This window comes from Aedes albopictus, chromosome 1 (assembly GCF_035046485.1).
Source record: "Aedes albopictus strain Foshan chromosome 1, AalbF5, whole genome shotgun sequence".
Classification (NCBI taxonomy): domain Eukaryota; kingdom Metazoa; phylum Arthropoda; class Insecta; order Diptera; family Culicidae; genus Aedes; species Aedes albopictus.
This window is the reverse complement of record NC_085136.1, coordinates 27,931,546-27,945,251: the sequence shown is the minus strand read 5'-3', so window position 1 is coordinate 27,945,251 and position 13,706 is coordinate 27,931,546. Positions and strand designations below refer to the sequence as shown.

The 13,706-nt window shown below is 38.0% G+C and overlaps 1 protein-coding gene across 4 annotated transcripts in view; it reads left to right on the top strand.

Moving 5' to 3' along the window:
* The window catches only part of LOC109428422 (low-density lipoprotein receptor-related protein 4), a 121,461-nt gene extending 108,205 nt beyond the window's left edge, over positions 1-13,256 (top strand). For all 4 annotated transcript variants that reach the window (XM_019704175.3, XM_029855821.2, XM_029855820.2 and 1 more), the window contains exon 10: positions 8,463-13,256. In XM_019704175.3, coding sequence (XP_019559720.3) covers positions 8,463-8,579 — 117 coding nt within the window. In that variant the 3' untranslated portion in view covers positions 8,580-13,256. The remainder of the gene's footprint in view (positions 1-8,462) is intronic.
* The last annotated feature ends 450 nt before the right edge of the window (positions 13,257-13,706 follow it).

Sequence of the window (13,706 nt, the reverse complement as noted above, 5' to 3'; positions counted from 1 at the left end):
AAAAGGGTATTGGAGGATAGCAGTCCCGAAAACTATGATAGAAGCCATTTTGCGATTCTACCATGACAACTCTGGACACTTTGGATTACAAAAGACGTTCCAAGCACTCCGGCGTTCAGTGTTTTGGAAGGGAATGCGAAGACAGACAAAAGCTTACATTTGTGCATGTTTCACATGTCAAAAGTCAAAGCCTTCATTGCGCACTCTTCTGGGGACGACACGCAGTATAATACCTAAGGAGCCGAATGAACTGTGGTCTGTCGATCTGTTTGGACCGTTGCCTCCAGGACCTGCGGGTGTTAAGTACGTTTTTGTGATCATTGATGTGTTCACTAAGTTTATTACTTTCGATAGTGTGAAGAAGCCTACATCTCCGGTGCTTTGGAACAAGTTAGTGAAACGGGTGCACCAGTTGGGAAAGCCACAAGCAGTCCTTTGTGACCAAGGGACACAGTTCACAGCGAAATACTGGGGAAGAATGCTGAAAGAGAGTGATATAAAGCTGCTTTTTACATCAGTGCGACACCCTCAGGCAAATCCGGTAGAACGTAGTATGCGAGAACTTTCACGGTTGTGCCGGTCCTACTGCCAAGAAAACCATCGATCGTGGGCTAAAAACCTGGGAAAATTTGCAAACTGGATTAACAGTGCATACCATGAAACAACTGAAACTACACCGTACGAGCTACAATACGGAAGGAAACCAAATGATGTTCTTCAAGATCTGTTCCGGTTTCCTGATTTAGGCGACGATAGCGTGGATCTGAAACGTGTTCACCTTGTGTTACGGCGAAAGGCGAACCGCCGCAATAGAAATGCAGCACAGCAGACAGCTTTTTTTTTCAATTGGCGATCTGGTTCTTTTAAGGTTCTTTTAAGAATCCGTCGTCATCAGAACCGGACTCCATCATCAAAAAGTTCCTCAACATATATGAAGGTCCTTACGAAGTCAAGGAAGTCGTGCAGCCAGATGTGTTCGTGTTGCAGTACCCAAATTCAGTAAAGTGTCGTGGTATGTTCCATATCAATTTGCTGAAACCCTTCGTACATCCCTGGAAACCGCAAACTTCCATCGACGCTGTGTTTGCTGAGGGGGGGAGCTGTAACCCACCGAACTTCAACCCTGGTTCTAATGAGGAAAGGAGTTGGGAGAATACCGAGCAGCACGATAGAGTTTAGTGTGGTTGAGGACTCGCCAAGAGCAGTGGGCTTCCTCGCGGCCTAGCCGGTCGTAATTAGATAATCCTTTGTTATTCGATGTAATTCTTTCGTATCACGCGTGATAATAATCAGTAGTTTTGTTACTTGGACCTGCTAACCGTGTTAATTTGCATTTCGTGAGAAGAAAGGCGTTTTCCCGTTATAGTGTGGACCGACTCAGTGTGGATGAACCGGGTCAAACTCGGTGGAAATATTGTCGAGAATTATTGACAATAAAAATATTGTCAATACTTCTGTCGTCTGGGGTCCGCTTAAGGCGACATTAATATATTGATGCAAATATTGAGGTAAATCAGAAAAGTTTGATTTCGTGTTTCAATATTTCTCCTCATTTCTCCTCCAGTTCGATCGTGGTAGCCGAGAGCAGCCGAAGCGAAGCATGTTTTGTGCGTGTCGTAACGTCGTCGTGCAAAATTGAATTAATTATTTTTTGCATAGGAGTTCACGCATTAGTGCGTGTATGCCAGGCGTAAAGATTGTTATATCTACACCTACATGTGGAAAGGGCGGAACCACGAGTGTCTCAGCTTCTCCTGTCCCTTCTTGGCACATTTCACTTCATTTCTTCAAACTTTTCCCGTTATCAGATAGAAGGGAGTCTGCTCTATCTGTTACTCATAAAAGATTACTTAAACAATTGGGTATACGACTAGAAGGAACAGGAGTAGTGAAATATGCAATTGTTGTTACGCCCTCTCACATGTTGGTCTAGATATGTATAACATATTTACACTGCTGGTAAGCAAAAAACCTCGCAAAAGACCTTAATTTGCGCAGCTCAAAGTAGGAAAAAAAATGCTTTTATTTGAACATTTTTAGAGAATTCAAATTGTGTGTACATTTAGTCTTTTCTTACCGGATCAGGACTCTAGCCGACGCGGAGGAATTCAGTGATCGCCACCTAAACAACCTTGCCTAATTTTTGTCTTGAAAAGTACTTAGCATTTTTTGTTGTACCGTAAACCGGGGTCAAATTGATCTCCGGGTCGAAATTGAACAGACGATTTTCCGTTAGATAAAACATACTTCAAATAGTTTCCAAGCAAATATCATTTATTATCGGTTCCCAACTGCACGATAGTTGAAAGGAAATTATTTAAAATATGCTAAACCTAACTGAAAAACGTGTGATCAATTTGGACCCGAAGATCAATTTGACCCCGATTTACGGTATATCTTAACGGATTATCAACAAAATTCTTGGCGGTATTTTCAAGAGATTCACAAACACATTCTCTTCATATAGGTATATCTCTTGGGGGATTTTTTATGGCCATTTACGTAAGACATTCCTGGAGGATTTCCGTCGATATTCACGGTGACTTATTTACAGTTTCCTCGGCAGATTCCCGCCTAAACTACTGTTAGCCTACTAATGGTTGAGGCTGTGAATCCGATGACGGATAATTCGATTCCTGATCCTAAATAAATGCTCAATATAATGTAGGCATTTTTTTTTTCAGATATCATTTAATAAAAAATCCACAGAATCCTTCAACAATTTTCCACGATTTTTTTCAAAAAAATCACTAGAATTTTCAGAAACTCCTCTAGAGGAACGTTCAGAAATTTCTCCAAGAATTCTTCAAGAAAACCTTACATGCTCGAGAAATTTCTCCACGGATTAGTTCAGAAATTTCTCCGGGGTTTCTACAAGAAAATCATCCAAGGATTTCAAATGTACGTACAGCGATTTTTTTTCTTACAGTATCAAAACTGTAGGAATATTTAAGAAATTTCTCCAGGTATTTCTTCGAAAATCCTTCCAAATATTGCTTTAGAAATATTTTTTAAATATGCTATAAGTTCCGCCTTAAATTTTCTATATAGCGAACCTTCAAGGATTCCATTGAATATTCCGCAGGAATGTTTCAAGGAATTCCTTCAGAAGTTCATTCACTGTTTACCAGTGATTCCTGCTGAAACTCATACAGATATTCCTTCAGAATTTCCTCCAGGTATTTCTACATGCATTTCCCCAGAATTTATTTATTCCAGGAATCAAACCAAGTATAGGAGAGAATTGTTACTCGGATTTGTTAAGATATTCCGAAATTTATATAGAAATTCCTTTGGAAATTTCTCATAAGATTTATCTGGGAATCTTTATAGCAGTTTAATTGTTTCTTCAGATATTATTTCAGGGATTCCTTAAAAAAAACGTTCAGGAATCCCTCCAGGAATTGTTTCAGAATATCCTCCATGAATTTTGACAGGGGATTTCTTCGGGAAATTTTCTTAATATTTAAGGATTCTAGCAAGTTTTTTTTTTCAGGTATTCCTTCAGAAATTATTCCTTCGGGAATTTTCCTAGGATTCTTCTAGATATTCTTCCTTTAAAGAAATCCGCCGAAGATTCCATCAGAAATTTATCCACAGATTCCTTCAAAAAATGCTTCAGGAATCTCCTCTGAAATATCTCCTGAGACTTCTTCAGTAGTTTAAGGATTTCTTCATGAATCTTAGCAAACAAGCAAACATTTCTCCAGAAATTTTTCCATGATCATTTTTTTTAAGAAATTCATCAAGTTTTTTTTTTTTAATATCAGCGTTTCGTCCGGAAATGAAGAATTCTCTAGAAGGTGTCCTTTTGAAATTTCTATTGCGGTCCCATGAGAAATTTCTCCTGAGATTCCTTCAAAGATGCCTCTAGTTTATTTTTTCCAGATTTTTACAGACATACTTTATGAAATTATATAAATAATACTGGAGAAATTATTCTAGAATTCCCCGGAAAGAATTTCTTGGAGAGAATTGATTTTCCTGAAGAAATCCTCGATTTGTGCAGACATTGTAGTCAAAGGTACTCGAGGAGTTCTTGAATAAATCTCTTATTAAATTTTTAGAGGGATTCCTGGAGATATTTCTGAACCAAACGCTGAAAGAACTCTTGCAGATTTTCTGGAGATTTTTTGAAAGATTTTCTTTCAAAATGACTGGAAAGTATTAGTGGAAAAATCCCTTAAACAATTTCTGAAGTAATCCTTAGTGCAACGAGGAATTTTCGGAGGAGAATTTAGCAGGAGAAATATAAAACAAATCTCGAAAAATGCATGAAATCATCAAAATAAATTTCTAAATAAATTTAATTTCTTGATGAAATCTCTGAAGGAATTCCTGGAAAAGTGAAGAATGCTCTGCAGTTATTTCCATAATAATAATTTCTTGATGTATTACTGGAGAAACACTAAGAAATAAATCCTAAAGGGATTTTTGAAAGAATCGATGGAAGAATCATAAAAAGACTCCTGAAGAATCCTCCCCCTTCATATCATCAAAAGTTTATGATGTAATCCCACGAGGAATATCCGATGATATTCTGGGAAGGAGCTTCTTGAAGAATCTTTCGAGATTATTCATGGGGAAATGTCTGGTAGAGTCTCAGAGGAATTCCTGAAGAAAAAACCTGGAGAAATTTACTTCACGTGTTTTTTTTTTAATATTTCGGCTTGGAAAAACAAGGCGACAAAATTGTCATATTCATAATTTCTAAGTTATGGTAACCTTAGAATTTATCATGACAGAGGAATACTTTTTAAATTTTCTGATGAACGTGACGCCGAAGTCGCCGCCGCCACTGACTGAAATTACCATGCCGCCGCCTGAACTAGACTAGATCAGGCAAAGTTGTCTTTCTGGTTCGTGGTCGCATAGTGTAGGGTCTAGCTCGAATCCAAAGTATGATTCAATCATGGATTCAATAAACCACGACCAGATGATTAACAGAAAATCTAAATAATTCCTCAATTGCGTTCTGAAACAGCGTCTTTATATCACCACGTCTCAGCCATTTCTTCTCGTTGTCCTTAACAACGAGCACATGTCTCGGAACACCGAAGCAAATCATCTGCTCATTATTGTATAATAACATTATCAATTTCCTACACATAGCTGCTGCACCGTCAGTCCTTAATTGATCAACGAATCCAGTCTATCAGACTTTGATGCCTCCACCCGACGAAGCTTATCAAGAAGATAAAATGTCCGCTCTGCCGTACAATCGCCCTATACTGTTCATAAATACTCTGACGCCTTCAAGAAACATGGCGGACCTACATTCAAGATGCGACGGATCACTTTGCAGTTTTCGACAAAGTTTTTCGGCATATCCTAGGCTTTTATCTAGTGCTATTTTAGTTTGGTCTGAGAGAGATAAATTGATATTAGTTAAAACATTTGTTTAGTAGTTTACAGCTGGAGTTCGTAAATAATTAAACGGTAAAGTTGTTCTCTTTCTTCCCATTAACTACAGTTGACTCTCTACATCTCGATATTGAAGGGATCATCGACATAAGGAGAGATCGAAGTGAATAACCAATTTGTAATGCACACTAAATTGAATAACCCTCCGCAACTAGGAAAAACCTTCAACAAACAGATGTCACTTCGCATACCTACCCAGAATGTTTTGCACCATCGTAACTAGATCTAGCAACCTGTTAATATGGGCAAATCGACATATGGAGAGCAAATCTAGAACAAAAACGAATGTGGAGAGCACGGTGGAGAGTCGAATGTATTTATTTTGGGATTCCAACTATTTCAAGATTGTGAACAATCCTCGGTACCCAATTACGTAATGTATATATTATTTAGTCCTTTACTGTCAGATCGGTGTAACACGCTAAATATAATTTATACAAAAAGAAATTTACACGGAAATAAGTACACGGTAATGAATATTATTGGGTACCGGATTGGACACACAAAATTTCTTTGGTACATCGAGGCCTTGAAATTAGTCTATGGTCTGACCCTCATGGATTCGAAAACTACTGAACCGATTGGCGTAAAACTTTCTATGTGGATACATTTGGGGCCAGGGAAGATCTCTGGAAAAAGGGGCTCCCATACAGATGAAGTTTTAAGGGACTTCTCTAGGAAGCTGTATGACAAAAAAAAACATAGTAGGCAGGCAGTACGACGTTTGCCGGGACAGCTAGTACTAAACTAGGATAGGATGTGTCACGTATTTATCCAATTTGAGACCAATTTGCTGTCGAACGGAGACCAGTCGCTGATGGGTCGAAATTGATATCTGTTTGCTGCAATCAGATCGCTTTGTTTTTGGCTTGGCCGTGTTGCTAGTTTGTAGGTTTAGCATTTGATAACCATTTTTGAAATCATTGTATATTTTTATTTGATAGATTAAACCATTGGTTTGGTGCAACATGAATTGAATTTTTGATATATTTCACTTAAAATGAAAGATTTTTGCGTTTAAAAGCAATTTTAGATGCTAGCTTTTCTATTCCAATTGTAAATAGTGCTTAACGGTGCGAAATATGCATCAAAATTTAAATCGTTATATTAAAATTGTTTGAAAGATTTTGAACAAACAAAAATGGCAGTTCTGGACTTTTATCGTCGACGAAATTGAACGGGGTTTTCCTATAATAAATGCATTGCTTGTCACACTTTCGTGAGATCGCCCTTTTCCTCCATGAGCGCAACGTACTTAATGGATGACCCCAAATATGACTTCTTCAGGTTGTCATTCAGGGATTAGTTGGCGTTGAAACTACCAATGTTTTATCAAAGATTTGTCCTTCTTTAAATCATAGGCTGTTCTTTCGACTTATACCTACTGATTCTTCCAATATCTCTAGTTGTCGACTTTCTCAATTGACAAACTTTCTGCAAGTCAGTCTGGGACATGGAGTGATCAAGCACTTGGAGGTCCATAACCTCGTACCTCGATCATTGCCCCCTCATCCCATTTTCTGATCTATTAATGGCCCCATTACGCCATCCCTCATGGTCTCCCAAGTATGTTAACCCTCCATCTGGCGATAGGTTTTGGAACTGCGGTGAGTGGATGATGGTGATCTTCTCGTAGAGTGGTAAATACTTATTCTAGTTAACCTTAACGCTGTCGGGAGTTTGGCTGGGAAAACCCAACACTTAACACAAACACTACCTGCTATGTATAAACATTCACAGTTTACACAAAATGACACAAACTTCTCGGTAGTACTTAAGACACGAATTATATAACACTTACACTTCTCACTCTCATTGCTCACTTATAAATATATACTGTTCACTCCTTACTCTTTGCTGCTCACTTGTCACTGCTTTACTTACGCTCCTCACTGTTTATTCATCACAGCCTACTTCATACTCCTCACTTCACGCTTTCACGCTTCACTGCACTCGCTTCTCTTATCACAGCACATTCTTCACTTATTACATCAAACTCTTTACACTGCCGTACACTCTGCACTCTTCACAGGTTAGTCCCCACAGTTTACTCAATCATCTCATTCCACATTTTACATTGTTCACTTCTCACTCTTCATCATTTTCAGAAGAACATTTTATACGTATAAACTGAACATAGGACATCTTCTGAGAAAAAAAAATGAACATAGGACCACTTAGGCTGAAAAACAGAACATGGGACAGCTTATAATAGCAAAGCTGAACAATGGGCATATTAGGGTAAATGTTGATGTTTTTCAAGAGTATTTCAAATGTATTTCACAAAAAAATGTTATACAAAAATTGCAGGAAAAGTCGTCCTTACAGAAAAACAATTCTCAGCATTCTGTAATGCTAGGCATATACCTCAAACTGAATTGCTCAAGTAATTTGAATTCAGTTATTTTGCTGGACCGGATAAAACGCGTTTATCTTGAAAATTTCTCTAAAAATATTGGAAAATTTCTTTTAGTTCCGAGAAAAGTGAATTCCAATTTCGCATCGATCTCACGAAAAAAAAATGAATTCCATTTCTTTTTGTATTTTCTTTGAATTATTGGGATTTTTTCATATCGTTTCGTATTGGCTTCCATAATTCCATATAGCACATACCCTTACTTTACACTCTATAAGAGCTTGACTAAATATATGAACCGACTCTTAACAGACTTCTGACCCTGCAAGTCTGTCATTACAGTAATGCAAATTAACGTTTATATCGTTAACATGAGCTCTAAGATAAATTTCTGCACATAAGTGTTCCATGTCTATATGGCATAAATGTCCCACATGGAGGATAACGTGCCTCTGGAGCCGGCCTTCAGATACCCATGTATATAAAGATTATCATACAACATGGAAAAATTATGCGTAGTACAGCAGTTATTTTTTTCTGAGGAAAAATATTATGGCATAAGCATTAAACAAATAGAAAACTAGCAAATTCCATTTGGACAATAATATTTGTACTGCATTCTTAGAAAAAAGCACCACGTCAAATTTGACACTGATAGATTTTTTTCTACGGAATTCCACAGGAACGAGTGTACGAGGAGAAGTACCTGGGTCTCCCGCACGGCACCGCCACCACCACACTAATTTCGCCTGCTTCGTCGTCGCAAATTTCATCCGCATCGGCAATTCTTCCAGGGTAAGAGCAAATCCGAACGCAAACAGAAGCAGCAACGCTGACATTTAAGTAGCAGTGAGAAACAGAAGAGCAGAAAAAAACATCGTGTGAAACACGTGGAACTGATCACATCAACAACAAAAACTAAGATTTAGAAGAAAAAATGAAAACTGAAGCAACTGATTCAAATCAATGAGACATATTCACACACACACACTCACTGAGAAAATGAGTACGTTAAAAACCAGAAAATCAAGGCAGCTAACATTAGAATGAAATAAAGTGAGAGAGAGATTATTACACACTAATAACTAGCAACTAAACGAGAAACCTAAGGTTGAGATCGCATATATATAACAAAAAAAACTGACACAACTAAATGAACAGACATCAAAAGCGTTGAACTATTTTTAGCAAACATTTTTGTCTCCCGAATTATTATTTTTGTATTGGAGCAGCATGCCATGACGTTTTACACAGTCTTATTAAGCATTCTCACTCAACTATAGGGTAAAGCAACCGGACAGCCAACGAAAAAAAATCTAAACCTTGGGTGGGTCCACTACTGGACGAAAAGGGGCGAGACACTCTCGCTCCCCCCCTCCTGGTTGAACACGGGGAAATGTGTGAAGTTGATTTGACTAAAATAGTAACAACAACATTATCGTATAACTAGTGTGGTTATGAAACTGGTTGTAACTTTTATGAGCAGAAATAGAAATCTTAAAACAGGAAAAAAAGCTAATCTCAACACACAGACACATTCACACACACAGACACATTCACACACACGCAAGCTCATAAAAGAAAAGAAAAATTAAGTAACTATAGAAATTTATGAATCCGAGATGTGCTACCCGTTTGACAAGTGTCCGACCCCTTTTCTTGATTTGTCAGCGCCTACTAATTCCATAGCAGATGTTTCCACCAACAACGATCCACACACACACACTGACACACAGAATTTAAGAAGTAAAAAAAAAAACACTCGATTGCTACGATCTGTGTAATTGAAATTTAAAACAGTCGTTGACAGCTATTGAACATACAGAAGAAGAAAAAAACCACAACAGAAGTAAAGTATATTATATGAATATATGAATGTTTTATATATTTCTAGTTTTTTATACATATCCTGTGCAAACTACTGAAATGAGACGGGGGCGAGACGAGCCATGAGGGACGGGAACGGGGAGAGGGGCGAAGCCGCGATTGAATTGAGATGATGTACAGAGAGAAGCATAACAAGTTTTGTAGTTGTTTGATTAGTGAAACATGTTTTGTTTTGTTTGTTTTTGACAGTTTAAGTTCCACACCCCTGGGGGTTTAACATTTTGAAACAACATGGCTGTGTGTGACGTTTGAGAGCGAGTTTGTTTACTTTGCTTTTGAGATGTGGTGATTTTTATTTTGTTTACTAAGGAGATTGTGAGAGGCCTGACGCGGCAACGCTCCAGCTGCGCTGTCAGGCAGGTCGTGGTCGCCGACGGCCCAAGGTCGAGAGAAATGTCATTTTAATAAACAAACTTTATTGAAGTATTGACATTACGAATAATGAGTAAGAAATTTTGCATATAGAGATACTTTATAGGTAATAAAGCGATGCCAGATCAAATCTCGGTGTTGTGTAAATATTGGCATCTAATGATACAAGGGACGGAAAGAGAGAGAGGATATTTTTACTTACTTCAAAACGCCATTATTTGTTGGGAATTGAAACCGAAACGAAGCAGCCTTGTTTACATTGTTCTATTAACCAAGTTCAGTTTGACAGCAGATTAAAACAGGATAGTGTGTTTGTTTCGAACAGTAACATCAAATTCTCAAGCAAGAAACCGCGCAGTAATTAGAGTTAATATATGGGATACAGTAAACAAAAAGAGAAGATAAATGTAAATATTAACACTTTCCTACAGTTGCAGTGAACAACTCATTGAATCGATTGTAAGACAACTGAATTCTACACATACACAGACGCATCTCTAACTCTAGTGTTAAGTGGAATGGGAAGCGAGAAAACAAGTGAAACTTTGTGCCAAAAAAAATCTAGCCCGGAAGATGGCAACACGGCGCAAACGTCAGATCGTTCTCCCGGCTCTCGGTCGAGCAGCTGTCGCAGTAGACGTTGATCTCCAAAACCAACGCCGTTGGCGACGACGGTCGTCTTGGAGCCGAAGGCTGAGCGTTCAGCCGTCACAGCCTACTGTTCGCCACCCTTCCGGGTGACAGGAGAAACACTGTAAAATAAAATACTATCTGCTCACTACGAAAAATATACAGAGTATTAAACACAAAAGCGTTTTTTAAAAACAAAATGAAAATTTTCCACTATAAATGGATAAAAGACTGATTTGATTCTCTGAGTTATTATGCTCTATCGATATCAATTGTTGATGAGTCAAACCTTTACGTGATAGGAATTAAAAGTGTCACATTTGAAGTTAGAACTGTTCGGTTTGTTTACAATTCAGTTATTTGGAAGAAAAATCCGTTATTCTCTCGCGATAAGCGCTAGACGGATTTCACAGTTTTCGCGTTTCTAACAACTGACGTTTAAACGATAAAACGACAAATTTTCTTCTGACTCATTTCTTTACCATTCGAATCTAGTTTGATGAAGTTTTTGATATAATTACCTAGTGGAAAAATAAATTTGCTCATATATCACTGTATAAATTTGACAATATAATGATCAAATACTGATGACAGAAACAGCTACAGCAACACACAGAAACCACAACTAAACTTGCTCATATAAAACACATAACACCGACACAGGAAGCGGCGGTTGCCATGCCAAAACGTGCGAAAAGTGAAACGTCATCGGTGGTCTTTCGGGTTTTGTGACAACCTAGGGTGAGTGCATCGATTGAACTCGGTTAAGGGGCTCTAGATCGAGTTTAATCAACCATAAACAAACGGCCCGTAGCTTCTCCACCCGAAAGCCACACACGCAGCAGGCGGATTTGAATGTCAGAGAAAACTGGATTGTTTCAGTTTTACAAGAAGGCTTCGCAGTTGGCATGGCAACACTGGATTCAACAAACAACAACAAAGCAAATACACGGAAAAAAAAATGTTCCGCGAAAAAATGTGTGAATCGGTGACAGCAAGAATCCGAAACTAATCGCATTTTCGTTCGGGATTTATCCAATCTGGACACTCCAAATGCGCGTTTTAGTGCACTTGGACAAAGCACACGCCTGATTTCGATTGATCATCGACACGTTTACGTTTTCGGGTTGTTTCTTTTATACACTCACTCATACACTGAAACTAAAAAAAAACTTAAGATGGAGATGCCAGTTATAGGTAAATGAATATAGCAAAACACAAACGCGACTTGGCCGCGAATTTGGGGATGAGAAACCAACAAAACGCGGCGTTGACTAGTAGCTGGCGAGGGGGAATTTAACGGGAAGATGAGCTATTTACACTAAACGCAGTGCAAAGGAATACAAAACAGGGGGACGAACACGATGAAGAGGAATCTCGCAGTGCAAAACAAACACGTTGTTAGAGCGAAATTGTTTATCTATTGAGTTAGAGGAATGTGAATGAACAAAAGAGAAAAAACACGTCAAGTACACTCACACAAACAGAAACTTTATTTTTTATATGAAAATGAAACGAAAGAAAGATGTGAGAAAACACTTTAAAAACACGTTTTAATTGAATACACAGAGGAATCTCACAAAAATGAGACATAAAACACGAAGAGTAAATGATGGAAAATAAAAGTGTAACTAATTTTTACTAAAAAAAAGTGTAGTTATTAAGCAAACCAACGCGCCCAACCCGGAAGTTTCGAGAAATGATTCCAGTTAAAAATTACAATTCGCCTCCACATTGCAAAGGAATCGTACATAAATGAAACTTCCGTACAAAGAAAAAAAAAAACAATTTCCCATAAAGTTCTCCGTTTTTGTTCCCATTCAATCGAACTGGTTGGGCGCGTGCCAGTCAATTCAGTCCATCGTACACCTCTCAAACAAGAAAAAAAAGCGCGATTCCAAAGGAAATCGCCACGGGCGGCAAGTGTGCGAGACACTGAAACAAAACATTCCGCTGAAAAGCATTGATGAAAAAAAAACAACACAAAACTTTTCGGTTCCAATTTTTGATAGATTGACAGTGAACAAAACAAAAAAAAAAACTTTAATCAACAGACAGAAAAAAACACAAACACACGGAGAAGAAACAGAGAAACTTTAATGCTTCGGCTGACGAAGAAAAAACAAATCAAAGAAAAAAGTTTAAAACATTATAAACAGCCAAAAAAAAAAAGAAAGAAAAACAAACACCCAAATGACATGAAACCAAAATGCTGTGAGGAATTAAATGATGAATAAATAAAATTAAAAAAACCAAAAACACAGAAGCAAACAAAGCAAACACGAACTAGTTGAAAGCGAAAATAAAAAGAGAGAAAAAAGCAAGAAGAACATCCACTTCGCGTGGAAGTTGGGAAAACAAAGACAGAGAGAAACAGGAACATTTTCGGAAAATGTATGAAGGAAGGAGGAAAACCAACTTAAGGGTTGAGGTTGCCGCACAGAAGGCTAAAAGGGAAAGAAGCAGAAGGAGAAGCAGAGCGGTTCAAAAGCGAACGGAAAAAGCGCGAGTTGAAACTTAGTCCTGTGAACGTAAAAGAAAACAAAAAAACAAGAAAATTAATAAATGTATTTTAAATGTTAAATAATTGGTGGCGATTGTTGATGCTTGTGAGAAAGAAATCCCGGTTGCTGTTTTATATCAAAGTGGTTCACAGAGAAATAGAAGCTTCACTCTACAGACTTCTCATCGTTCTAATTTGTATTGCTTCAGATTGCTTGCATCTTTTTCACTCCTGTTTGACATTTGCTTACTAATGTCACCTACACACACCAACAGACGTAACACTTCGAACATTTTTCGATTCAAATCATGCTCACGGAAACATGTTCGCCCAATGCTTAAACAACAGAGTTTGGCCAACCATCAACTAGGTGGTGGTAATGAGCAAACGTCAAACTCGAACAAAAACAATGCGAGCGCCACATATGGTCAGTTGGCCAACTATCAAGTTTTTAAATAGATCGTTAAATCGGTGTATGATGAGAATTATCAGAGTGCTACATCTGTTTGTCTGTGCCACCTAGCGGTTTGCGCA